Source organism: Macaca thibetana, chromosome 2 (assembly GCF_024542745.1).
Source record: "Macaca thibetana thibetana isolate TM-01 chromosome 2, ASM2454274v1, whole genome shotgun sequence".
Lineage (NCBI taxonomy): Eukaryota > Metazoa > Chordata > Mammalia > Primates > Cercopithecidae > Macaca > Macaca thibetana.
Genome location: NC_065579.1, coordinates 173,977,612 through 174,005,039, shown reverse-complemented (window position 1 = coordinate 174,005,039; position 27,428 = coordinate 173,977,612). Strand labels below are relative to the sequence as shown.

Below are 27,428 nucleotides of genomic sequence, written 5' to 3'. Positions count from 1 at the left end.
TGGTTTTGAGCAAAGTTTCAAAGGCAATTCAATTGAGAAAGGGTACTCTTTTCAACATATGGTGTTGGAACAACTAGATACCCACATACAAAGAAATTAACCTCACCCTTTATATCTCAAACCTTACACAAAAATTAACTCAATGGATCATACAGATAAATGTGCAGTGTAAACCTATAAAACTAATAGAAAACAGGAGAAAATTTTCATGATTTTGGGTGAGGCCATAGTTGTTAGACATATGAAAAGCACAATCCATAAGAATGAATCACGTCTATAATCCCACCACTTTGGGAGGCTGAGGCGGGCAGATCACGAGGTCAGGAGTTAAGAGACCAGCCTGGCCTGCATGGTGAAACCCCCTCTCTACTAAAAATACAAAAATTAGTCGAGTTTGGGGGTGTGCGCCTGTAATCCCAGCTACTCGGGAGGCTGAGGTAAGAGAATCGCTTGACTCCGGGAGGCAGAGGTGGCAGTGAGCCGAGATCGCGCCACTGCACTCCAGCCTGGGTGACAGAGCGAGACTCCATCTCAAAAAAAAAAAATTAATTAAAAATAAATTTAAAATTTTTGCTCTGCAAAAGACACTTAATAGAAGGGAAAGACAAGCTACATACTGGGGGAAAATACTGTACTTGCAAAACATACCAACAAAGGATTTGTGTTCAGAATATACAAAAATTTTCACTACAACAATAAGAAAACAAAACAATGGGGAAAAGAAGCATTTCTTCAGAGAATCATGGGTGGCAAATAGGCATGTGAAAAGATCATCATTAGCTGTTGGGGAAAAGTAAAAACCACAATGAGATGCTACTACACACCAGTTAGATTGGCTAAAATTAAAAACAAAAAATGACAATACCGAGTGCTGGTGAGGATATGGAGCAACTAGAACATTCATACATTGCTGGTGGGTGTACAAAGTGGTACAGACACTCTAGACAACAGTTTGGCAATTTCTTATAAAGAAACATACGTTTACTATACAACCCAGCAATCCCTCTCCTAGGTATTTACCCTAGGGAAATGAAGACTTAAACATCCACGTGGAAGAGTTCATGGTCATAACTGCTCTACTGTGCCACCTCTTTGCTGTTTGCTGTCCTGGAAACAGTAGGCCAGAGCTAGTGGCCTTCTCAGTACTTGCTTTTCTCTTCAGGTTGCCAGCTTTACTGCACAGGTACCTGTCTAACCCACGTGGGAATATTAAGTTGGTTTCCCAACATTAAGCAAGTTGTCCAAAGTTACATGGTGTGTCAGCACTGTTTTGAACTCAGGTCTCCTGATTTGCAGAGAACTGCATCAGAAATTTAAAAATTCTATGTATCTATGCATGTATGTGTATATTTAGATGCATACACACTATTTGACTCCTCGCTGTACACAGTTCTAACTCAATATGATAATTCCCAAGTTTGATCCTTTGCTTTCTGTAGTATCATACTCTTTCCTTCTCGGATTGCATCTACTCATAGATTTCTTCTCTTATTCTCTGCAAATGACTGCAGTTCTGATTTTCAGCCCCTAATTTCTGACTGCTGTTAGCATTTGCATATTGTGGTGTTACAAGGTATACACACACATACATACACACGTTTTCAAGCACAGTCCCTGACTCCTACAGCCCTGTTAAGTCTTTTGTTAGAATGCCAGGTGTGTTAGGCCTCGGGGGCAGGCCCCAGGCAACAGAATCTCTCCGCCTCTCCTGCTCTCCTTTTCACCTGCCCCAAGGCAGGACTCTAATCTTGCAGACGCTGGGTCTTAAAACTCTCCTGAGAGCTCCTGCGCTATGCCTTGGAGGAAGGAATGCTGATGACATGAAGTTCCCATAGAAGCCCAAGAGAACTGGGGTTGGAGAGCTTCTGGATAGCTGACCACGTGGAGGTTCTGGAGGGTGGTGTGCCCAGGAGGGCCTGGAGGCTTTGTGCCCCTCCTCCCATACCTTGCCCTACACCTCTTCATCTGTAGCCTTTGCAACATCCTTTATAATAAACCAGGAAACATGTTTCCGTGAGTTCCGTGAGCTGCTCCAGCAAATCATTCAAACCCAGAGATGGGGTCATAGCAACCCCAACTTGAAAGTGGTTGTCAGAAGTTCTGGAGTCCAAGACATATGGCTGGTGCCTGGTGTGTCTTCCTCAGGTAGACGGTGTTGGAACTGAGGAGGAGGATACCCAGCTGGTGTCCGCTGCTTGGTGGTAGGGAGGAACCCCCTCACATTTGGTCACGGAATTCTTCCGTGTTGATGATTGCTGTGATGGTGATGTAAGAGCAGAGGAAAAACAAGGAGAGTTTTCCTGGAACACATATCCACCTCTCTCCCAAAAACTGAGCTCATGTTCCCGCAGACTCAACTCATGCTATGAAGCGGCAGCTGGAGGAATGCTGACGGAAAGGAGAGACCAGTTAGGAAGTGCCTGTAGCAGTCTCCCCAAGGTGAGCAAGGCCTACCTGTGGATGGTGGTGGTGGGAACTGAAAGGAGGAATCAGGGACATTTCAGGAGAGTAAGAAGAGCCCTGTCCCTTACCAGAGGCGGGGAATGAAAGACTCGAAAGTCACTGAAGTGACTTAGATTTTCTTGGAGGGCTGGAAAGCAGGGAGAATTAGAAAACTGGGCATACATTGTGGTGCCTGTAAGTGCTGGGCGGAGAAGCTCTTGGAGGTGATACACTTAGCTTCACATAGTTGAGTTTGAACTGATGTTAACACATGTACGTAGAGATGGTGGCAGCTGGAGATGTTGAAATAGGTCCTCTGGAGTAAAAATTAAAATCTGACTAGTAACAGCCTGGAAATGGTCATTAAGCCTGTGAGACATGGGTAGAAATGAGAATAGAGACTGAAAAGGCACACCAGATTTTTAGCTGGGCTTTCAAGATCCATTTGGCCTGGTGGTTTTGTTTTTTGGCCTATTTTCATATGTCAGATGAACAGGAACATGGAGACAAGGCAGAGCTGCTGCAGAGAAGGGACAGTGAGGGGAGTGGTGGCGGGCAGGACTGCACAAACTTCACCCTTCAGCCAGATTCTTCTTCCATTACCTCTAAATCCTTTTACATATAGGTGAGGAAAAGGTCCTGAGGGTGAGGTGATTTGCCCTAGGTATTAACATCCCAGTGTCAGAGCCAGAACCAGAACCAGAACCCAGTGACTAGTTTTTCCATTATGCCCAGAAAGTTCTAAAGAAAGGTGTAAAAAACACACTTCCATTTAGCTTTTCCTTCTCTAGGAACACCCCTAGTGCCCAGAACACCCATAGTGCCCAAGTCAGCAGTTTCCCTGCATGTGACAGAGGGACAGTACCCATAGGCTTTTGGTCTTGATGGCCTTCTCCTGGTCCTGCTTCTCTCTTTTTTTTTTTTTGAAATGGAGTCTCACTCTGTCGCCCAGACTGGAGTGCAGTGGCATGATCTCGGCTCACTGCAACCTCCGCCTCCCATGTTCAAGTGATTCTCCCGCCTCAGCCTCCTGAGTAGCTGGGATTACAGGCATGTGCCACCACGCCCAGCTAATCTTTGTATTTTTAGTAGAGACGGGGTTTCACCATGCTGGTCAGGCTGTTCTTGAACTCCTGACCTTGTGATCCACCTGCCTCGGCCTCCCGAAGTGCTGGGATTATAGGCGTGAGCCACTGCACTCAGCCTGGTCCTTCTCTAATGGCTCCTTCCCAGGCTCCACAGCCCCTTCTTCTTCCGCATGTGCCTTTCACACTCCGCTTGTGTGTTCTCATCCAAATTCAGAGCTTCCTCTCAGTTAAAACTGCTGAGGACTCCTAAGTCAATTTCCGGCCCAGACATCTTCTGAGCTTGAGGCTTTGGTCCAGTTGCCTACTGGGCATCTCCACCTGGATGCCACGGCTCATGCCTAAAAGGCCAGCACTTTGGGAAACCAAAGTGGGAGGATCACTGGAGCCCAGGAGTTTGAGACCAGCCTGGGCAACATTGTAAGAATCCATTTCTAAAAAATTGAAATAATTTGCATTTTGAACAAGCACTTCAAATAACATGTCCAGCCAGGTTTAGGACCACTATTAGATACAATGTCATGCCAATAAAATTGGAAGTCTAGATGAATTTTTTTTTTCACAGGTTGTCCGTGACCAAAGGTTGACCCTGAAACCTCATAGGTTAATGAGCATAGCAGAAATTAAAAGGTTTTTAAAGGTCTTCCTGCTACAAAGCCAAGTCCAGATAGTCTCTTAAGCTGCAGAAAGACCATAACTGCTACATATTTCCCCCCAATTTTTTGTTATGAAAGCTTAAAATTTTAAACTTCTACAAAGTTTTAATCTAGTACCATGAACAGCTGTATCCTCCTCCTAGATTTAATAATTAACATTTTGCCATATCTGCTTTATCTTATGTATTTTCTTTTTGCTGACGATTTTCAAGTCAAACATTCTGACAGTTCATCCCTAAATACTTCCTCATTTTCTAAGAATAAAGACATTGGCACAATCACAACATATAGCACACAAAATAATTCATAAAGCATCGAATATCTCGTTCATAGTTAAATCTCCCTAGTTGCCCCCAAAATGTTTTTATAGTGTTCTTTTACAAACCAGGATCTGTTTCAGTATAAACTATTCTGGGGCATTCCAAAAGGTGGTAAGTTTTGGAATTTTGTTCCACAAGTTTGACAAGGCACAAAACCACAAAACACGAAAATTAAAAAGCAATCTAATAAAAAAAAATGCAAAAATCAGAGTCTATAGGCCGGGCTCAGCGGCTCATGCCCATAATCCCAGAGGCTCACGCCTATAAATCCCAGCACTTTGGGAGGCTAAGGTAGTAGGGTCTTGAGCTCAGGAGTTTGAGACCAGGCTGGGCAACATAGCAAGACCCTATCACTACTAAAAGTAAAAAACTTGAAAGAAAGAAAGAAAGAAAGAAAGAAAGAAAGAAAGAAAGAAAGAAAGAAAGAAAGAAAGAAAGAAAGAAAGAAAGAAAGAAAGAAATAGAAATAGCCAGGCACGGTGGCATGTGCCTGTAGTCCCAGCTGCTTGGGAGGCTGAGGACGGAGGATCACTTGAGCCCAGGAGGTCGAGGCTGCAATGAGCAGGAGTGCTGCACTGCACTCCTGACTGGGTGACAGAGCGAGACCCTGTCTAAAACAAACAAAACAAAAAAGAATATTAGCAAAGAGATGACAGTGTATTCGGGGACTGACTCGTTGAGAGCCTCGCGTTGAACCCTCAGCATCTTTCCCGTTGGTCTAGCAGGCTTGTAGTCAGATCCTACAGACGTCTCGCGTGCCTAAACCAACCAGGGTCATTCCATCCCCGTCACAGCGACTTGTTCAAATAGCTCAAGCCTATCAGCATACGATGTTACCCTGGCCACAGAGTTGATTCAACCAGCTAAAAGTCCTTTTGCGGAGAATCAGCAAACGCTACAAATCAGGGCTTTCGTCCCTGAAAAGTTCGGTTGTTAAACATTCACCAGCACACCACCTCGACTTAGGCTGTTCCCTTTTGCCCTTTGCCTTTCGAGGCATGCTTTTTCCGGACTGTGGTAATTAACCATTTCTCGTTGGTCCGTCCTGGTGTTCCAGGCGCACTGGAATGAACGCAGACCCCTCTACTCCGGGCCGGGCCCGGGAGGAGGGGTGGGGCGTGGCCTCTGACGCGGGCCCCGCCCACCGTAGCGTCGCCGAAGTCCGCCCGGACTCCAGCTCTCAGCCGGCGCCGCAGGTGGTGCTTGTCGGGAGAGCCATGGCCAGTAAGTGGCGCGGCCGCGCGCTGCAGCTCGAGCTCGGGCCGGAGGGGAGGCTTTGGAGCGGCGCCGGCGGTGGCTTGGCCGGCTCAGCCCCCTGCCCCGCGTCCCCGCCGTGCGCGGCCTTCCCTGATGCGGGCATTCGCGTGGGTCCGGGATCGCGCGGCGGGGCGGCCGGGCGCACTCCCGGGATTCCAGGCTTCCGGGGTGGCGGGCGAGGCCCAGAAAGCAGCAGGCCGCCCGGGCCGCGCCGGCACCCGCCGCGTCCTGCTTGAGAGAGGCTGATGGACGTGTATTTCTCCACGGTGTGGGCCGCGGTGGTAGGATCCGACTCCCTTGGGTGTTTTCAAGTTGCGCGACCTCCTCCAGCACCCCCTGCACAAAGGTGCCCAGGCGGTTCTTCCTTTACCCACTCACTTTCCAGCTCCAGATTTTGACTTGGATTCTTGCTGTGTCACTTTGTTCAGTGACTTTGTGCAGCTTTCTCCCTGCAAGCCCCGTTTTTTTATCTGTAAAATGATGTTAATGATACCTCACAGAAGTTTATGTGTGAAGGACCTGGCACATTGCTTTAAATTTTATTCCCTTGTTGGTTCCTTCGCTCACAGTGTTTTATTCTTTTTTTTCCTCCCCTTTGTTGGGCCTTCGTTGTTAGATTATGATGAATATTAGGGCAGCCTTAAAAGTCACTGTGTCTCCACTTTACAGATGAGACGGAGTGACTGGCGTCTCGTCCTTAGCATGAGGAACTGCCCAGTGGCGGGGTCTCCCTGCTGCAGCACGCCTGTAGAGGGGGTCATTTGCAGAATGACAGGCAGTCCTAAGCTTAGTTGAGGACCCCGCCCTTGTGGGTGAGATGTGTGGGAGAGGAAGCCATCAGCATAGCCATGGTGAGCTTTATCTTTCCCACCCTCAGAAGAAGAGACATGGCCAGGCACGTGGCTCACGCCTGTAATAGTAACACTTTGGGAGGCTGAGGCACGAGGATCGCTTGAGTTCAGGAGTCAGAGTTAGAGACCAGCCTGGGCAACATGGCGACACCTGTCTGTACTAAAATTAAATACAAAATTAGCCCGGCGTGGTGGCACGCCCCTGTAGTCCCAGCTTACTTGGGAAGCTGAGGAGGGAGGATGGCTTAACCCTGGGAAATGGAGGGGAGACATTTAGTGGATTTGTCTGCTGTGCTGGTAGCAGCTCAAAATATCTGTTTGCCCCAGAATAATCCCAGCTGTTATTTCCTGTTTAAGTTTCCTTTGTATTCCTTCAGATTCTGTAACTATGTAGCAGGCTGCCTTCAGGGTTAAATTTAGTGCTTCTCACTATATTTAGGATAGATGGAGGAATGGGACATCTGAGTTTTCCTTTTAGTTAACCCTGAGCCGAACAGGCCCTCATCAGAGGCCAGGTTTATCATCGTTGCCGCTTCTGGAGACATTTGCATTGTTACAGGAAACACCCAAAGAGATAGCTCTCTAATGGTAGGATTTTCAGACTGGAGCAGAGGTGGGATGGGGAGTTTGGGCAGGCCATTACTAATAATTCCTGAAGTTTCGCAGAGCTTCAGAGGTTATGATGTGCTTTGGATCCTTTACTGCGGCGTCCCACCAGACCGTGAGCAGGAACTATGTATCCATCAGGGTCCAGGCAGAACGTGGAGACAACACTAGTAACTGGAACAAGGAAATTTATTTATTTATTTATTTTAGAGACTAAGTCTAACTCTGTCGTCCAGGCTGGAGTGCAGTGGCATGATCTTGGCTCACCGCAACCTCCACCTCCCAGGTTCAAGTGATTCTCCTGCCTCAGCCTCCTGAGTAGCTGGGATTACAGGTGCCTGCCACCACACCCAGCTAATTATTGTATTTTTAATAGAGACGGGGTTTCACCGTGTTGGCCAGGCTGGTCTGAAACTCCTGACCTCAGGTGATCCACCTGCCTTGGCCTCCCAAAGTGCTGGGATTACAGGTGTGAGCCACCACACCCGGCAGAAAATTTTATATTAAAAATTATTATCTAGCCAGGCATGGTGGCTCATGCTTGTAATCCCAGCAGTTTGAGAGGCTGAGGCAGGAGGATTGCTTGAGCCCAGGAGTTCGAGACCAGCCTGGGCAACAAAGTGAGATCCTGTCTCTACAAAAAAATTTAAAAATTAGCCAGGCATGGTGGTGCATACCTGTGGTCCCAACTACATAAGAGGCTGAGACATGAGGATTGCCTGAACCCAGGAGGTGGAGGCTGCAGTAAACCATGTTTGTGCCACTGCACTCCAGCCTAGGTGACAGAACAAGACCCTGCCTCAAAGTTAAAAATATTAGCTCATGGAAAGTGATTTTCATAAAAGCTAAAAGGGAACTCTAAAAAACAGAAGAAAAGCAAATAGATGTCTAGCTACCACCTCCAGGAAGGAATAAGCTTGGAAGAGCCGCCAGCCTCCTTGCTCCAGGGCTGAGCACAGACCTTGTCAGGGCTGGCTACATCATTTGTGGGGCCCAATCCCCTTGTTCAGAGAGCAAGGAAAAGTGCTGTTAGCTTTTCCTCCTGCAGTCTCTCTCTCAACCTCTCATGGTGTTATTTGCTGTTTAATGTCATGTTCTCTTGGACACAGGAATGTTTATGGGGTAAGTGCAGACTTTTACAGGTGCCTGGGACCCCTGTCCTGTGAGTAGGCATGTGTGCAGCTCACGGGCTGCCAGGGCTTCCCTCTGCCAGCAGCCGGATCAATGTGCTGTGACCCAGCCAGTAGTGGGGAAACTGAGACAGACATCTTCCCTTCCCACGAGCTGGGCTGCCCATGGGAAGCACGTGAGCAACTTCCAAGGAATTGCACTTTCTGTGCTGGGACATGCTCAGTATATGGATTGGAGATAGGCGAGAGGTCCAAGAACAAATAGTAAGGGACAGGACCATATTCAAACCCAGTCTTTTTACTTTAGCCATATTCTCATTTCATTCCCTACACTGCATAGTAAGAAGCTGGTTCGCTCTAGATTCTTGTGCTTGGCATGGGACTTTACCCATGCATATTGCTCTATCTCCAGATAGACTTTAGCACTATTGACATTTTGGACAGGATAATTCTTTGTTCTGGAGGGGGTTGTCCTAGGCATTGTAGGAAGTTTGGCAGTATCCTTGGTCTCTATTCATTAGATGCCACTCATACCTCATCAGTTGTGGCATCAAAGGTATCTTCAGACTTTGTCAGATGTTCCCCAGGGGACATAATTGCCTTCCATTTGAGAACCATGGCTCTGTCTGAATCCAGCAGTTCAAGCTTCTGACAGCTGTTTTCTTTTGTCTTTGTCCTCAGCTTTCCGCCTGGCCCTCATCCAGCTTCAAATTTCTTCCATCAAATCAGATAACGTCACTCGAGCTTGTAGCTTTATCCGGGAGGCAGCAACGCAAGGAGCCAAAATAGTTTCTTTGCCGGTCAGTATGGGGGCAGCCATCCTGTTCTGGGCTCTGTAGACCCAGCAGAACAGTGTTTGCTAGCTCTGGTGGTCCTCTTGTATCCTGGGGTCGAGCAGTGTCCTTTGGAGCCCATAGATTGTTTTGTGTTTAACTGGAGGATGACCTTAGCAAGGGTCTTTGTAAGGTAGGATGTGCCAACACGGTCATAGGTCTTTAGCTTTTGGATCTTCCTCTTTGTTCAGATGAAGCAGCCAAAATCCTAGTATTTCAAGGGACATACGGAAAACTGAAATACTCAGTGCTTAGACACTTTGTTCCTTATATAATTAAGTCTTTATAGGACCAGACCATGTTGGTTTTAGCACTGAGCCTCCAACATTTTTTTTTTTTAAATGAACTCTGGGAGAGCCCATGTGACTTGTCTCTTCTAACCCACTAGGCTAGCTTTGTAGTCTTGCCTGTGACTACAGGCTGTTTACCCTTGAGATGTCAGTGTTTTTCTTATTAGCTGTGTTTTAACCCTTCCACTGAAAGCAGAGCTAGAAGCAGCAGCTATGGCCTCTTACAGCAGAACTTTAAAATGGATGGGTGTTTTGATCTTTTTTTTTTTTTTTTCTCTGTCAATATTTTTCTAGGAATGCTTTAATTCTCCGTATGGAACGAAATATTTTCCTGAATATGCAGAGAAAATTCCTGGTGAATCCACACAGAAGCTTTCTGAAGTAGCAAAGGAATGCAGCATATATCTTATTGGAGGTAACTTCATACCCACAAGGTATAATGGCCTAAACATTAAAAACATCTGAATGAACCAGGTGTGGTGGCGTGCACCTGGATTCCCTACTTGGGAAGCTTCAGTTTGGGAAGCTGAAGCAGAGAGTTTCTTTTTTTTTTTTTTTTTTTGAGGTGAGGTCCTGCTTTGTCACCAATGCTGGAGTGCAGTGGTGTGATCATGGCTCAGTGCAGCCTCACCCTACCAGGCTCAAGTGATTCTCCCACCTCTTAGCCTCCTGAGTAGCTGGGACTGCAGGTGTGTGCCACCATGCCTGGCTGATTTTTGTATTTTTTTGTAAAGACGGGGTTTCACCATGTTGCCCAGGCTGGTTTTGAACTCCTAGGCTCCCGCAGTCTGCCCACCTTGGCCTTCCAAAGTGCTAGGATTACAGGCGTGAGCCATCATGCCAGGCATGTTTTTTGTTATACTAATAGAGGATTGAGAAAAAAAATTTTTTTCCATAGAGGCCACATACATAAAGGTAACTTTATTTTTGTGGTTTTGGAATAAATGTTTAAAGGTTTTATTTGCTTAAATAAAAAATAAGCATAGAAAAAGTTCTATAAATATAGCAAATAAAATGTTTTCTGTACGATGATATATTAAGAATGAGAAATGAAGGCAAAGCAAGAAGCCTGGAGATGAAACTGCATTCAGTGATGGAGAGGCTTCTGACTTCACATTCTCATCTTTTGGGATACAGTTTTGTTGCAGGACCTGGTGAATTCAAGTTAAGCAATGGGAAATTTTTCATTTTGCCCTAATGTTAGAGATTAAGTGTTGCTCAGGATCATGGCTGAATTTCAGGAACAGTTTGGTTATTTTTTAAGCCTATCTTTGGCATCTAACCTAATCATATCCCGGCTACACTCTGCAGTTTATCTCTGAAAGATCATATTCAAGAAGGACCAAAAAAAAAGACCATGATTAAATAACCCATAGAAGGGAATACTTATTCTGTATTGTAGAATGAGGTGTTGCCTTATTCTAAAAACAAAATGAATAAATAAACCGTAAAAGATGGGTTCTTTATTTTTGGAACCAAGTTATCAGGCTTTTATCCCTTTCTCACACAAGAATTGTTCTATTCTTTTTCTTATGGTATATTTCTTCTCTCAATGAAAGGGTCTATCCCTGAAGAGGATGCTGGGAAATTATATAACACCTGTGCTGTGTTTGGGCCTGATGGAACTTTACTAGCAAAGTACAGAAAGGTAAGTAGGAAGTGTGGCAGAATAATTTGTTATATTTAAGCCAGCAACAATGTGTGGAAAAAAAAAAGAATTTGCTATGAAGTCCCCTAGTTCCTCTCATTATATCATACATGTATTAGGGTTTTAACTGATTGGCATAGGTGGTTATTCTCGGCCATCTGCATTTTTATATAAATTTTAGACACAGCGGTATTAGGGCACTTTTTTCACAACTGATTGGCACTAAAAATAGGTGGGGCGCCTGTATTACTCGGGAGGCTGAGGCATCTGCAGCTTGCAGTTTATATGGGCGACAGAGCGAGACTCCGTCTCAAAAAAAAAAAAAAAAAAAAAAAAAAAAAAAAAAAAAAATTTTAGACACAGCCTGTCAATTTCTGCAAAGGAACAACCTATAGTAATTTTTTTTGTTGTTTTTTTGGTTTTATTTTTAGACGGAGTCTGGCTCTGTGGCCCAGGCTGGAGTGCAGTGGCGCAATCTTGGCTCACTGCAAGCTCCGCCTCCTCAGTTCACATCATTCTCCTGCCTCAGCCTCCCGAGTAGCTGGGACTACAGGCGTCTGCTACCACACCCAGCTAATTTTTTGTATTTTTAGTAGAGACGTGGTTTCACCATGTTAGCCAGAATGGTCTTGATCTCCGGCCTCGGCCTCCCAAAGTGATCTGCCTGCCTCGGCCTCCCAAAGTGCTGGGATTACAGGCATGAGCCACCGCGCCCGGCCAACCTATAGTAATTTTTATTAGTATTTCATTGAGTATATAGAGAACACTTTGGGAAGAGTTGCCATCTTTTTAGTATTAAATGCATATACATGGCCAGGTGCAGTGGCCCATGCCTGTAATCCCAGCACTTTGGGAGGTCGAAGTGGGTGGATCACCTGGGGTCAGGAGTTCAAGACCAGCCTGGCCAGCATGGTGAAACCCCGTCTCTGCTAAAAATACAAAAAATTAGCTGGGTGTGGTAGCAGACGCCTGTAGTCCCAGCTACTTGGGAGGCTGAGGCAGGAGAATGGCGTAAACCCGGGAGGCGGAGCTTGCAGTGAGCTGAGATCCAGCCACTGCACTCCAGCCTGGGCGACAGAGCGAGACTCCATCTCAACAAAAAAAAAAGATTTAAAAAAATATATATAAAATTGGCTGGGTGTGGTGGCTCATGGCTGTAGTCCCACCTACTTGGGAAGCTGAGACAGGAGAATCGCTTGAACTTGGGAGGTGGAGGCTGCAGTGAGCCAAGATCGTGCCACTGTACTCCAGCCTGGGCAAGACAGAGCGAGACTCCGTCTCAAAAAAAAAAAAAAATGCATACATTTAGAATCATTAAGTCTTCTTGATGAGTTAACCCTTTTATCATTATGAAATGTCTCTTTTTTTTCTTGTAATACCTTTTGTCTTGAATTCTGCTTTATCTCTGCTATCACTGTAACCACCCCAGGCTTCTTATGCCTACTGTTTGCTAGTACATGGTTTTTCCAGTTCTTTGTTCTCAAGCTATATGTGTTTTCATATTTTAAGTGGATCTCTTGTCAACAGCATATAATTGTATCTTAATTTTTTCTTTATTCTGACAATCTGTGTCTTTTAATTGAAGTGGTTAGTCCATTTATATTTAATGCACTTATTGATATGATTGAATTTAGGGATACAGACATTTTGCTTTTTTTCCCTTTGTTCATCTTTTCTGTATTATTTTGGATTAATTGAATATTTTTTAGAGTTCTGTTTTAATTTATTTTTTTAGTTATACCTCTTTGCTTTTTTTTTTTTTTTCTTCCAGTTGTTGCCCTGGGAATTATAATATGCATCCTTAACTTTTCATAGGCTACTTAAGAGTTCATATGATATAACTTTATGTGAATTTTAAGAACCTTATAATGGTATAAGTCCATTTTTCTACCCCACTGCCCCTGCCCTTATTCTTTATGCTATAGTTGTCATTTGTAGTCCATGTATATATGTTATAAATCCAACAAAACAGTAATACTTGATTTAAATAGTCATATGTATTTTAAAGAAATTAAGAAGAAAACAATCTTTATGCTTATCCAAGTATTTATCATTCCTGGTGTTTTTCTTTCCTTCCTGAAGATCCTTCTTCATCTGGTATATCCTTCAGACCGAAGGCCCTCGTTTAGAACTTTTGTACTGAGGATCTGTTAGCTAGGAATTCTGTTCGTTTTTCTTTACGAATATGTCTTTACATTGTTTTCATTCTTGAAAGATATTTTTGCTGGAATAGAATTTTGGATTGATAGTTTTTTTTTTCCCACTAGTAGTTGTTATCTAGTGTTTTTTTTTTTTTTTTTTTTCCTTCTCTGATGAGAAGTGGGTAGTAATTTGTATTGTTCCCTGGGACATAATGTGTTGTTTTTCTCTCCCTCCTTTGAGGATGTTTTCATAATCTTTAGTTCTTAGTATTTTGACTTTGATATGCCCAGATGTGGTTTCCTTTGTCTTTGTCTTCCTTGGTACTTCTTGAAACTGTAAACTTAAATCTTTCACTGTGTTTGGGAAGTTTTTTTGACACTATTGTGTTAAATATTTTTCTGTTCCTTTTTCTTATGGAGCTCCAGTATATATACATTATATTTTTAAATATTTTTTCAGGTCACCAGGCTCTGTTTTTCTGTTTTTGTTTTTCCAATACTTTTTCCTTCTCTTCTACAGATTAATTTCTGTTGATCTTTCAGACTTATTCACTGTTTCTTCTGTCTTGTTCAAGGCGCCTTTCCTCGGGAGGTAAGCCAACACAGTGAGCGAGACTCCGTTCAAAAAAAAAAAAAAAAAAAAAAAAAAATTCAGATATTAAAATTTTCAGTTCTGAAATACCCTTTTGTTTCTTTTTTTTTTCTTTTTTTTTGAGACGGAGTCTCGCTCTGTCGCCCAGGCTAGAGTGCAGTGGCGCAATCTCGGCTCACTGCAAGCTCCGCCTCCCGGGTTCCCGCCATTCTCCTGCCTCAGCCTCCCAAGTAGCTGGGACTACAGGCGCCCGCCCCTGCGCTCGGCTAATTTTTTCTATTTTTAGTAGAGACGGGGTTTCACCATGGTCTCGATCTCCTGACCTTGTGATCCGCCCACCTCGGCCTCCCAAAGTGCTGGGATTACAGGCATGAGCCACCACGCCCGGCCTTTGTTTCTTTTTTATAGTTTTTAGTACTCTATATTTTCTGTTGGTTCATTAAAAGCATATTTTTCTTTACACTCTTGAGCTTAGTCAGTTTCTATAGCTGCTTTAAAGTCTGATAATTATCACATCTGTGTGCCACAGAATGAGACTCTTAGGCCTTTAAAAGGCCTTTGATGTAAATAAACTCATGTCTAAACAAACAACAACAAAATTGTAACATCTGGGTCATGGCAGGATCTGTGTTCATTTGATTGCCTTTTCTTTGCAGTTTGAGTCGCACTTCTGTTTCTTTGAGTATCTACTAATTTAAGATTGTATAGTGGATTATATGTTGTAGAGATTCAAGATTCTATTTAGTCTTCCAAAAAGTGTTGAATATTTTGTTTTAACTGATGGTTAACTTGGTCGCACTCAAACACCAAACTTGCATCTTCTTTGTAACGTGGGCAGCAACTTTAGCTGCTCTGTTCTATCTGGTTGTTCTGCCCTACTTCTGTTTAACTCAGTGATCAGCCAGAGATTTAGAAAGATTTTATATGTAGAATTTAGGGCTCTTGACTCTTTGCTTTCTCCATTTCAGGATTTCCTCCCTTGGTTCCAGCTCTGGTTTTCAAGCCAGTGTGATTATGGGTAATTTTCACCCCACTTATCACAGCAGCTAAGACCTTGCTTCAGGGTAACAGTGGTAAATAGAACCGGGAAGTTCATCCAGGGCTGTTCCCTGCTTCCACATGTTTGTGTTCTTCTCTTCAGGTTTTGCCTGCTTTGTTTTGGTCATTCTTCAGTGCTTTAAGTAGTTGTGCCTTTTATTTTGCCCAGAGTTCATAGTTAACTACAAGAGAGCTGGTCTGATAGGAGCTACTGTGCACCTGCTGGAAGGACAGCCAGCACTGGGCTATTAACCCAACTCTTTGAAATACATCTTTTTAGTATTAAGTTTTCCATCCCATGAATGTGGTATATATCCTGACATTTATTACGCTTTCTTTACTTTCTCTCAATTTCTTTTTATAGTGTTTTGGGTATAATTTTGTATAACATTTGTGAGATTTATTCCTCATTGGTGTTTTTAGATGCTTTTTCATTTTCTGTTTTGTTGTTGTTGTTGTTGTTTTGTTTTTTTTTTTTTTTGAGATGGAGTCTTGCTCTGTCGCTTAGGCTGGAGTACAGTGGTGTGATCTCGGCTCACTGCAACCTCCACCTCCCTGGTTCAAGCCGTTCTCTTCTTTCAGCTTCCCAAGTGGCTGGGATTATAGGCACACACCACCATGTCTGGAAAATTTTTGTACTTTTAGTAGAGACAGGGTTTCACCATGTTGTCCAGGCTGGTCTTGAACTCCTGACCTCAGGTGATCTGCCTGCCTTGGCCTCCCAAAGTGCTGGGATTACAGGCGTGAGCCACCATGCCCGGCCCATTTTCTGTTTTAAAATATTGACTCTGTGGTGAGGCACGGTGGCTCCTGGCTGTAATCCCAGAACTTTGCGAGGTAGAGGCAGGCAGATTGCTTGAGTTCAGGAGTTGGAGACCAGCCTGGGTAACATGGCAAACCCTCTTCTCTACAAAAACTACAAAAGAAATTAGCTGGGGTGGGGGTGGGGTATGCCTGTAGTCCCAGCTACTCAGGAGGCTGAGGTGGGAGGATTGCTTGAGCCTGGGAGGACAAGCCTGCAGTGAGCCAACATCATACCACTGCACTCCAGCCTGGGTGCCAGAGCACGACTCTGTCTCAAAAAAAAATTTTTTTTAATGAAAAAAACTTACAGCAACCTTGCTAAACTCACTCATTAATTCTAATAATTTGTCTGTAGATTTTAAAAAATTTCTAGGTACATAATTATATCATCTGAGAATAATGACAGATTTCATTTTTTCTTTTCAGTTGTTACAGTTTTTACTTCTTTTCTTTTCTTTCTTGCTCTGTTTAGGCTCTCTGGTACCTGTACCAAGCAGGTGTCCTTGTCTTGTTCCCAATCTCAGTGGGAGAGTTTTCAGTATTTCATCATCAAGTATGATGTTTGTTTAGGTGTTTTGCAGATAGTCTTGATCAGATTAATAAAGTTCCCTTCCTAGAAGTTTTTTTTTCTTTCTTTCTTTTTTTTTTTTTTTTTTTTGAGACGGAGTCTCTCTATGTCGCCCAGGCTGGAGTGCAGTGGCGCGATCTCGGCTCACTGCAAGCTCCGCCTCCCGGGTTCACGCCATTCTCCTGCCTCAGCCTCTCAAGTAGCTGGGACTACAGGGGCTCAGCACCACGCCCGGCTAGTTTTTGTATTTTTAGTAGAGACGGGGTTTCACCATGTTAGCCAGGATGGTCTCGATCTCCTGACCTCGTGATCCGCCCGTCTCGGCCTCCCAAAGTGCTGGGATTACAGGCGTGAGCCACTGTGCCTGGCCTCTGTTTTGTTTTTTAAATCGGGAATGGCTTAGAAGTTTACCAAATGCTCATACATCTTTTGAGATGATCATGTGATTTTTTCTTCTTTATTTTGTTACTTTAGTAAAATCGATTGATTTTCTAATCTTAAACAGCATTTGTTTTCTTTGAATAAATCCAATTTGGAAGTGATGCATTATTCTTTTGCCGAATTTGGTTTGCAGAATTTTTACCTATTTTTAAATGCCCACCCACTTTCCACCTCTCCTGTCAATTTGTCAGTTTGATTCTGATAAGTCTTTTTTTTTTTGAGACAGAGTCTTGCTCTGTCACCCAGGCTGGAGTGCAATGGCGCGATCTCGGCTCACTGCAACCTCCACCTCCCAGGTTTGAGCAATTCTCCTGCCTCAGCCTCCTGAGTAGCTGGGACTATCGGCGTGCACAATCACCCCCGGCTAACTTTTCTTCTATTTTTAGTAGAGACAAGGTTTCATCACATTGGCCAGGCTGGTCTCAAACCCCTGACCTCAGGTGATCCACCCACCTTGGCCTCCCAAAGTGCTGGGATTACAGGCGTGAGCCACCATGTCCAGCCTGACTCTGAGAAGTCTTTATTTAGTGCATATATATATATTTTTTTTTTTTTTTTTTTTTTTTTTTTTTTGAGACGGAGTCTCACTCTGTTGCCCAGGCTGGAGTGCAGTGGCGCTATCTCGGCTCACGGCAAGCTCCGCCTCCCGGGTTCACGCCATTCTCCCACCTCAGCCTCCGGAGTAGTTGGGACTAGAGGCGCCCGCAACCACGCCCGGCTAATTTTTTGTATTTTTAGTAGAGACGGGGTTTCACCGTGTTAGCCAGGATGGTCTCGATCTCCTGACCTCGCGATCCGCCCGTCTCGGCCTCCCAAAGTGCTGGGATTACAGGCTTGAGCCACCGCACCCGGCCTAGCGTTTATATTTTTAAAAAGCAACACATTAGTTACCTGCCATGAGAAACCTAGAGGTTGATTTGCATACCACATATAAAATAGGGGTTATAAAAGGTACAGCATCATTTTTCCAGTTCCCTGTGGTAGAATTCATTTTGATAAGGTGTCAGTCAGCTTGTGGGGTGGATTATGAGCAGTCTGGGGGTACTCTTCGCATAGTTGATCTTAGAGCACCTTCTGTATCCACCCAGGGAAAGATATTGTCGTTACTGCCATTCCATTTTACGTGCTGGAAAAGAGGTAATCAAATCCATTATTTGTGATGCAGATCCATCTGTTTGACATTGATGTTCCTGGAAAAATTACATTTCAAGAATCTGAAACGTTGAGTCCGGGTGATAGTTTCTCCACATTTGATACTCGTATGTACCAGATAAGTTTGCCTCTTTAGCAATCTCAGTAGAAGACAATCAGGTATTTATTTCTTTTTTGTCTCTCTCCAATTTCTTCACATAACCTAACTGAAAGACCGTAAGTGAGAAAGGCAGAGAATTATCACCGATCTAGAAAGTTCGGCCTTATTTGAGAACTAAGGATTTGACACGATTTTGCCCTTTGAGTTGATTGTAGCCTCCTGTTATGGCTTCCAGAGTATACCTATTAGGCCATGGTTGAGTACCTCCCATCTAGATAATAAGCATTCAGTGAGAATGCATTTCTCATCTTTACTCTGCTGATGTAAATGATGTCTTTATGAGATGAAGTCCAAGTAGGAATGAGCTCGTCCATGGTCTCTGTCCTCAGGTCCTGTGTTAATTTATCCCTGTCAGTGTTTTGTGATCATTAAGTCATGGAGGGGCTCCTCTGCCACACCACGCTGTAGGGAGTTAACTTTCCACGTGTGCGTTTTCTGTTTGGAAACAGCTTACTGCAGAGTGGGTCTGGGCATCTGCTACGACATGCGGTTTGCAGAGCTCGCACAAATCTACGCACAGAGAGGTGAGGCACTGCAGCAGCTGTGTTACGTGGGTGCTTGGAGGCTTGGTTCTAGGCTGGTCTAGGTGGGATCCTTAGTCAATAAAAGCTGGGAGGGGGCTCTTTCATCTCTCCATCACCAGCCCTTTCACCCCCTTGAGGCTTCCCCGACTTTTGCTGCGTGTGGATAACAGGGTTTTTCAGGGATTGTGATTAAACACATCATGTAAGGGAGGAGCTATGCTCATAAAGGTCTGGTCTACCCTTGAGTCCTTCTTGTTACTGTGTTCGGAGAGTCACTCGAAGCCCAGTAGAAATGAAGTGGATTTCACCACTCAGTACCCCTAGACACTGGGTAGAGTGGAAATGTAGTCTGTGATATTTCGGTCCAGACGAGGAGAAATGTGCCAGTGTCTGGGAAGAGCCAGTTCAAAAGATGTGGGTTCTAGTTCCAACTCTTCCCTTTAATTGGCACAGTGCTTTGGTGAAATGATTTAACCTCTAGAGCAGTGTGGTTCTCAGTTTAGTCACAGGAATGATATGAGGAGTAAGAAGAGAGAACCTATAAGCCCCTCGTGTGGTACTCAACAAATCCCAGCATCTTTACTAGACTGCTTGAAGCTACTTCCAAATAGACTGTCACTTAACCAAGTGAAGTGGGTGGAAATGGTTTGACTGCCTGCTCAGAAGGGGGAGGTGCATGGGCTCTGGGGTCAGTAGTCTCTGTTGAGCCATATATCAATAAGCATTAGGGCAACTACTCTGCCCCTAATTTCAGTTGAAAAGAATTACAAAAAGTGATCATTGGCCATGTGGAGCTGACATATGGAGCTGAGAGAAATTTGTTTTTTTGTTTCTGTTTTGTTTTTGGGTTTTTTTGGGAGACAGAGTTTAGCTCTTTCACCCAGGCTGGAGTACAATGGTGTGATCTCAACTCACTGCAACCTCCGCCTCCCAGGTGATGCACCCGCCTGGCCATAATTTCGAGGCCAGACTGGTCTCGAACTCCTGACTTCAGGTGTATACCCGCCTCGGCCTCCCAGAGTGCTGGGATTACAGGCATGAGCCACTGCGCCCAGCCAGAGCTGAGAGAAATGTGAATGACAGTTCTCTACCTTATTTTTGTTTGTTTGTTTTGAGGCAGGGTCTCACTGTCACCCAGGCTAGAGTGCAGGCGTGATCCTGGCTCACTGAAGCCTTGGTCTCCTTGGCTGAAGTGATCCTCCTACCTCAGCCTCCCAAGTAGCTGGGACGCCACCACACCTGGCTAATTTTTAAATTTTTTGTAGAGATGGGGTCTCTCTGTGTTGCCCAGGCTTTCTGTACTTTTTTTTAAGTGAAGTTGATGCCGGTGGGCTAGGGGAGGCCCCCAAACACCAGTAGGACCTTGACCCCAGCCATGTCCATGCTGTTGACACTATTGCAAGAAGGAATTCAAGAATGAGTCAGAAAATAGTGAAAGTATGGAGATTTATTGCAACTATCATGGCACTGTTGGGTGTGTGATTTAGTATGTTAATGAGCTTATAATGAGGATAATGAGGTCCTAGGTGAAACCTAGGTCAAATCCAGCACCATATTGAGTCCACTGGGTCTTAGCCCTGGTTTCTCAGGGTCTTAGCCCCTAGCTTATACAGCCATTTCAACAGTTGCTTTTTGCTAGTCATATGAAACTGCTGCCTAGAATTTTCTGTTCTCTTGCAACCATCCTGTATTATTTCTGTCTCAAGGTCACATGTGATTTTGGTCATCAATACCACTTTTCTTGTGTGTCCATATGTGTGTGACTTTTAAAGGAATTCAGAGCCATATCTTAATTGCTGCTGGCACTGTCTGACTTGGCTGACATCTTCTTGTGTTTGGGAAAGTTTGAGTTCAGTGTCTGCTGGCTAAGGAACAGTGGGGAGGACTGGTGGTGCTGGGTGCTCACTGCATCCACTGTCCTTTGGCTTTTCTCTCCACAAGGCTGCCAGCTGTTGGTATATCCAGGAGCTTTTAATCTGACCACTGGACCAGCCCACTGGGAGTTGCTTCAGCGAAGCCGGTAAGAAAGGAACCATATATTCAAGCCTCTCGGTATGTCCTCTTTGTGGAAAGATTTCCGGTTGGGTGGAGGTGCCAGCCTTCCTGATGTGGATTCTGTCCCTGACTTAGGATGCCCTTGTATCCAAATGCGGTTGGAAAGGATGAAGCTGTAGGGAGGACTTCTACTCCTGGGCACTTTCTCCTCAGAAGCCACAGTACTAACCTCATGGATTTTGGAAACTGTCCTTTTTTTTTTTTTTTAAGAGACGGGGTCTTACCGTTGCCCAGGCTGGAGTGCAGTGGTATAATCATAGCTCATGACAGCCTTGAAATCCTGGGCTCAAGAGATCCTCCTGCCTCAGCCTCCTGAGTAGCTGGGACTACAAGCATGCGCCACCATGCCTCGCTAATTTTTTATTTTTTGTAGAGATAGAGCCTCACTCTGTTGACCAAGCTGGTCTCAGTCTCCTGGCCTCAAGTAATCTTCCCGCCTCAGCCTCTCAAAGTGCTGGGATTACAGGCGTGAGCCCCAAGCCCTGCCGGAACTGTGGTTTTGGCATTTCAATATTCAGTGTGTTAGATGGGTAGTGATTTCATTTTTCTGTGATTAGATGTGGATTGTTCCCTCTTACGTCAGTTCCAGCAACTTTTACAGAGAAATTGAGAACCACGGAGCTTATGTCTTCAGAGCCCCAGCAGCCAATGAAAAGGCAGGGATTAGTTTAGCTTGACCTAGGGAGAGATCTGTGGTCTGTACCCAGCTGATTCTATGCCATTCAGATCAGGATGCTTATCCTACCCCCTCCTTCACACCGTCCTACTAGTCCTGACGGTACTGTGCCAAGAAACTCACTAGAAGCTCTTGTTCTTCTAACCTGTAACTCCAGGGCTTTGCACAAGCATCTTTGGCAGGTCACAGGTGCCTTTCCTTAGTCTTCTAAGGCTGAGAGGTGGTAAAGGGCAAGTAGCACAGGTGGACGTAAGATGGAAGGGAAAATGAGTGTGACTGTGTGTGTGAGTGTGTCTGTCTGTCAAGTGCTCTACAGCCCATGAAATGCTGGTCAGAGATGATGGTTTTCTTTAGAATTTTTAAAAGTTGAAGTAATACAAGAAAGTGTACTAATTTTAAGCATATAGGTTGGTAAAGTTTTGTGTGTTCACCTGCCACCAAGATGAACATACAGAACATTTCCGGCCCCCGAGGATGCTCCCTTTTCTGCCCCTTTCTAGTCAATACTCCTCCCTCTGCCTAGAGGTAGCCGCTCTTCTCACTTCTAGAGATGGTGGTAATTTGTAATGGAAAGGAAAGAGGTTTTAGCTGCTTGCATGGTGGAAGATGGGGGTAGGGGTATAAGATGCCATGAGTATTAATGAAGGTACAGTTTTGTCAAAAGAAAGAAAAGTTTCTGGGATACTGACATGACCCAACATGGGTCCATGAAGTCTGGAGGGCTCCCAGGTGAGGTGGTTTGATGTACCTGGACTGCGAGCTGCCATTTTTGTTCTATTTGAGGTGGTGGGACTGCCACCATGGGCACGGAAGCACCATGCGGCCTGCAAGGTGTATTGCTCTCATGAGGCCACTCCCGTTCTCTCCGGCCACCTTGACTTGCTTTAACCAGAGAAGCTCCTCTCTTATGTTAGCTTACGGCGGGTATCTCAGCAGCGGCACTGTTGACATTTAGGTGTGTAATTCTTTGGGGGCTTATCCTGTGCACGGTAGGATGTTTGCAGCATCCCTGGTCTCTACCTGCTCGATGTCAGTAGCATCTCCTTAGTCATGACAGTCAGGAAGATCTCCAGACATTGTCAAATTTGGTGGACAACATTGCTCCTTCTTGAGAACCACTGGCTTATGCAGTAATGTAACTTTAAAGAGAAGGTTCCATGGCTCTGGCTTCCTTCTACATCTGAGTTAGCCTGAACTGTCCTATTTTTTAAAAGAAGGATCTATCTACTTGGGTTAGAAAAATGTCAGATTTATAATGTATGATTTACCTCTTCCCTGTCTGTTGACTACAGGGCTGTTGATAATCAGGTGTATGTGGCCACAGCCTCTCCTGCCCGGGATGACAAAGCCTCCTATGTTGCCTGGGGACACAGCACCGTGGTGAACCCTTGGTGAGTGAGGCTAAGTGAGAACAGGCTCAGTCGGAGCTTCAGAGGTGGCTCATTGGCAGATGGGTGTTCCAGTTCCTGAGCAGCCAGGCGCCCACCTCTCACTCCCATTTCCCCACATATCCTGCCAGCGTTCTGTCTGTCTCTGTGAGGAGCTTCCACTTGAAAACCGTGTGGAAAGGAATCACCCTGCTCTCACGATCAAGCACTTGGCCTCAGCCCTCTCCTGAGCTTCTGGTGACCTCCATTGTCGGTCATACTTGGATCCCATGGGGAAGCAAGGCAGCAGTGACAGGCAGGTTGTAGTAAGAGACTGACATTTTTGGTTAAAATTTAAGTTGGCTGGCTAGTCCCAGGGTAGGAATGAGTTACAGGGGGAGGACTTTGCTCCCAGTATAATGGCCAGAGGAGCAGTAAGGATGGGTTCAGTAAGTGAAACTATGACCCTCTCCCCTACAAAAGGGTGAAGCATTTGATTCCTCAGTGGAGCCAGCACGTAAGCCTGCCCAGACACGGGTACAGACATACGCTCATACACATTCCTTATGGTCTACATTTGTACAGTTTACATCGTACTTTCACACACATGGTCTCAACTTGAACTCCCGGGAACTTGTTCTTATTAAGCCCAGTTTATAGATGGTAGAATTACAGAGCTGAAGTGGCTAGAAATAGTGTTTGAATCCAGGACATCTGCCTTCAGAACTTGGATGTGTTCCACACTAGTTCTCTGTTCGAAAGCACGCACACACACTGGTATGTGTGTCTACATTTCCGGATGAGTATACCAGTAACAAGACTGAGAAGAGTGAAATATTGCTGTGGGGTTTCTGAGAGCTTCTCTCTTCTGCCTTTATAGGTAGGGCTCAGCTCAATGTGTGTGGTGGGGAGGCCTTGGAAGTATGACTTGTGTGAGATTCCAGTTGGCCTCCTGCATATTAGGCTTGAGGAGGGACATTGAAGGACTTAAGTTGCCTTGAAAATTTTCTTAAACTTGCATCAAGTTCCACTGTCCAGAGATCTTTGAAGGCCAGGGCAAATGGGGAAGAATCAGAAAATAATTCAGTTACATGTCATAAATGGTGGTGCTTGTAGCTCATTTGTGCCAAAAGTCTGTTTGTGGCTATCAGGTAAACAGAATCAGTTGTTATGTCAGATTATTTTGGAGAAGCTTCATTTCTCTAGATAAGGGTTTGAACCCTTGCTCTGGGCCAAGAGACTAAGCACTGAAGCCAGTTTCTTTCTTTCTTTCTTTCTTTTGTTTTGAGATGGAGTTTCACTCTGTCGCCCAGGCTGGAGCGCAGTGGTGCAATCTCAGCTCACTGCTGCAACCTCTGCCTCCCGGGTTCGAGCCATTCTCCTGCCTCAGCCTCCGAGTAGCTGGGATTACAGGTGCACACCACCATGCCCAGCTAATTTTTGTATTTTTAGTACTGATGGAGTCTTGCTTTGTTGGCCAGGCTGGTCTCGAACTCCTGACCTCAAGCGATCCACCCACCTTGGCTTCCCAAAGTGCTGGGGTTATAGGCATGAGCCACCGCACCCTTCCTGGAGATAGTTTTACAGGTCAGCCTTACCCTGGATTTATGAAGGAGGGTGGCTGTTCTCTAGTGCAGGGCTCCTGCCAGTGCGAGGTTATCCTCCATCCCCCACACCACTTCTACCCAGTCTTCAGAGGTTGAACTCTTTTCCCTCAAATCTGAACTGAAGCCCATTAACACAGGGGTTCAGGCATCACAGCCACCAGGGCACAGACCCCAGCAGATCTGGGGCCCTGCCTAGGCCCAGCTTCATCACGCTTACGTAGGGTAGCAGCCCAGGCAGGTATGAAGACAGGTCTGGACTGCCCTTGTAAAGGGGTCCACTGAATTGCACTCATGAGGGCATGAGATGGAGCTTCCCGTTGGTTGTAGGTAGCTCTATTCCCAGATCTTTATAACCGTCAGATAACCACCATCTCCTAGTGGTTTGCAGTTTATGAAACATGATCCACAATTTTATCACTAAGCCCTCACAGAGCTTATTTCCACTTTATAGATTAGGAAATGGAGATTTAAAATACCTTGCTATAAGGTCACAGAGTTACCTAAATGATAGGACAGAAATCTGTACCACTACCTTCTTGTTTTCAATCTCATGCTTTTCCCTTTGGCCTGTGAGCTTGGGAGGAAAAAACAGACCTTGAATATCACCAAACATCAGTGAATCCACTCATTCTCTTCTGCATCTTTTTCAGGGGGGAGGTCCTAGCCAAAGCTGGCACAGAAGAAGCCATCGTGTATTCAGACATAGGTAAGATTTTCCCAGATATGGTTTAGGTCTCTGATGTCCCCATTGTTCTGAGGCCAGACTCCGTAGCTGGGAAGTCCCTGTCATTTGTAGGGGTTCCTTTATGCCCCTCCTCATTGATCTCTGAGGATATTCTAGGGTCTGGTTCTCTGGCCAAGCCCTGGGGAGTATATCAGCTTGAGTTTTCTTGGTTTGATTTGAAAGGATGCCAGGCCATCTGTGCCCCTAGATAAGACCTATGTTACTAAGTTACTCACTAAGACTCTGGTGGTTTATACAGTGTGGGGAAGAAATCCCCTTGGTTAGTGAGGAGTTGCAAATTATTAATAGTGTACTTTCCCGTTTTTTGCAGACCTGAAGAAGCTGGCTGAAATACGCCAGCAAATGCCCGTTTTTAGACAGAAGCGATCAGACCTCTATGCTGTGGAGATGAAAAAGCCCTAAAGTTTATGTTTCTAATGTGTCAGAACAGGAAGATATGATTCTACAGCATAATCAACTCCCTATTAAATTCTTTCATGAAGGTTTTTGTTTTTGTTTTTAAACTCAGCCTGGTCCTTCCTAGGTTCTCTATTGAGATGACAAAGCCTCATTATGCTGACATTTTCCACACCACATTAAATCGTTAAGAAGGATGTAGCCTGGAGCCCGAGAGCAGAAACCTGGGCTGGTTCTGAAGCTTCTTCCATACTTAAGTTGCCTCCAAGCAGTTTGTGAAAGTATCAGATCTTGGTATCCTGGTGATTGAGTCACCTAATATAAATATATTTATGTCATGAACCTCTTATCCCATTGCTGGAGTTGGAATCTTCATCATGTAGAAAACGTGGTCTGGTGCTATTCTTTTCCAAGCAGTACCTTGAAGTTCCATTTTTGGTTCATGAGTAGCTACAGGACGCAAGGTGACACATCTTTGGTGTTTGCCAGAGAAGTTGGCAGCCCCACGCCTCTTACCAGCCTTTGGGCTCTTCAAATTTAAAAAGGAGCTGCTCATCCAACCCCAGGCCCTCCGGGTCTTGGAGGAAGGACTGGGTCAACAAAGAGCCCCATGGGAGAATGGCAGTGGTGCCATTAGTGAAGGCAATTTAGTATGAATCTCTGCAAAAGATTTTTTTGATAGCGTTGAGTGTCCGAAAGTTCCATTATTTTTCTTTTTTCTTTTTCCCCAGTAACACTTTCTAGCTCCACAGATAAACAATCACTGAACCTAGTAGTTCTTAGACAGTCTGGTTTGAGAATCCTTTTGTGGTTAAAAATTAGGGACTGAGCCAGGCGCAGTAGCATGTGCCTGTAGTCCTAGCTACATTGGAGGCTGAGGCAGGAGGATCCCTTGAGTCCACAAGTTTGAGGTCAGCCAGAGACTGACTCTCTCTCTGTCTGTCTCTGTCTGTGTCTCTCTCTATATATATAAATATATGGAAATATATATATATATACTTCTGGAAAACAACACTGTGTACTGAGAACAAGAGAAAGACAAATGACTTTTTTTTTTTTTTTTTTTTTGAGACGGAGTCTCGCTCTGTCACCCAGGCTGGAGTGCAGTGGCCAGATCTCAGCTCACTGCAAGCTCCGCCTCCCGGGTTCACGCCATCTCCTGCCTCAGCCTCCCGAGTAGCTGGGACTACAGGCGCCCGCCACCTCGCCCGGCTAGTTTTTTTGTATTTTTTTAGTAGAGATGGGATTTCACCGGGTTAGCCAGGATGGTCTCGATCTCCTGACCTCATGATCCACCCGTCTCGGCCTCCCAAAGTGCTGGGATTACAGGCTTGAGCCGCCGCGCCCGGCAGACAAATGACTTTTTAAAATTAAGTTTTAAATTTACAATTGATGCATAATTTTACTTTAAAAAAATAAGTGTGCAATTTGGTAAACTTTGACATATACAGCTGTAAACCACTCCAATCAAGATAACATATTTACCACACCCAAAAGTTTCCATGTGCTCTATTATAATCCCTCTGGCTAGTCCTCTGTCAATCACTGATAAATTTTATTACTATAGATTAGCTTGCATTTTCTAAAATTATATAAAAATGAAATCATGCCATTTGTGCTTTTTCTCTGTCTTCTCTCAAAATTCTTTCACTCAAAATTACATACTCTGTATGTCTTCTTTCACTCAAAATTACTTACTTTCACTCAAAATTACTTCTTTCATTTTTAGACAGAAGCAATCAGACCTCAAAATTACTTGGAGATTCATCTGGTGTGTGCATTAGTAATTCATAATTCATTCCTTTTTTATTGCTGAGTAGTACACAATTTGTTTATCCATTTACCTGCTGTTGGAGATTTGGGCTATTTCCAGATTTTGGCTGTTGCAAAAAAGCAACCTCACAGATCCTTTTAAAGGTGCTTTCAGGTAACCCTAGACTATGGTACCACTGCTCTCTATCCTAGCAGGCACACTGAAATAGTTAAACCTTGCAATAGTGTGAAATCATTTTCTTTTTAAACAATGTATTTCCTTATTTTTACA

The 27,428-nt window shown here is 44.7% G+C and overlaps 1 protein-coding gene across 1 annotated transcript; it reads left to right on the top strand.

Annotated features, from left to right (window-relative positions):
• The first annotated feature begins 5,543 nt into the window (after nucleotides 1-5,543).
• On the top strand, nucleotides 5,544-25,470 carry NIT2 (nitrilase family member 2). The gene is made up of 10 exons (XM_050782088.1): nucleotides 5,544-5,727; nucleotides 9,029-9,147; nucleotides 9,765-9,885; nucleotides 11,030-11,118; nucleotides 17,868-17,961; nucleotides 18,464-18,538; nucleotides 20,480-20,558; nucleotides 22,562-22,660; nucleotides 24,894-24,949; nucleotides 25,299-25,470. Exons 1-10 carry the CDS (start codon nucleotides 5,571-5,573, stop codon nucleotides 25,388-25,390), a joined length of 981 nt encoding a protein of 326 aa, XP_050638045.1. The 5' UTR covers nucleotides 5,544-5,570; the 3' UTR covers nucleotides 25,391-25,470.
• Nucleotides 25,471-27,428: the final 1,958 nt, after the last annotated feature.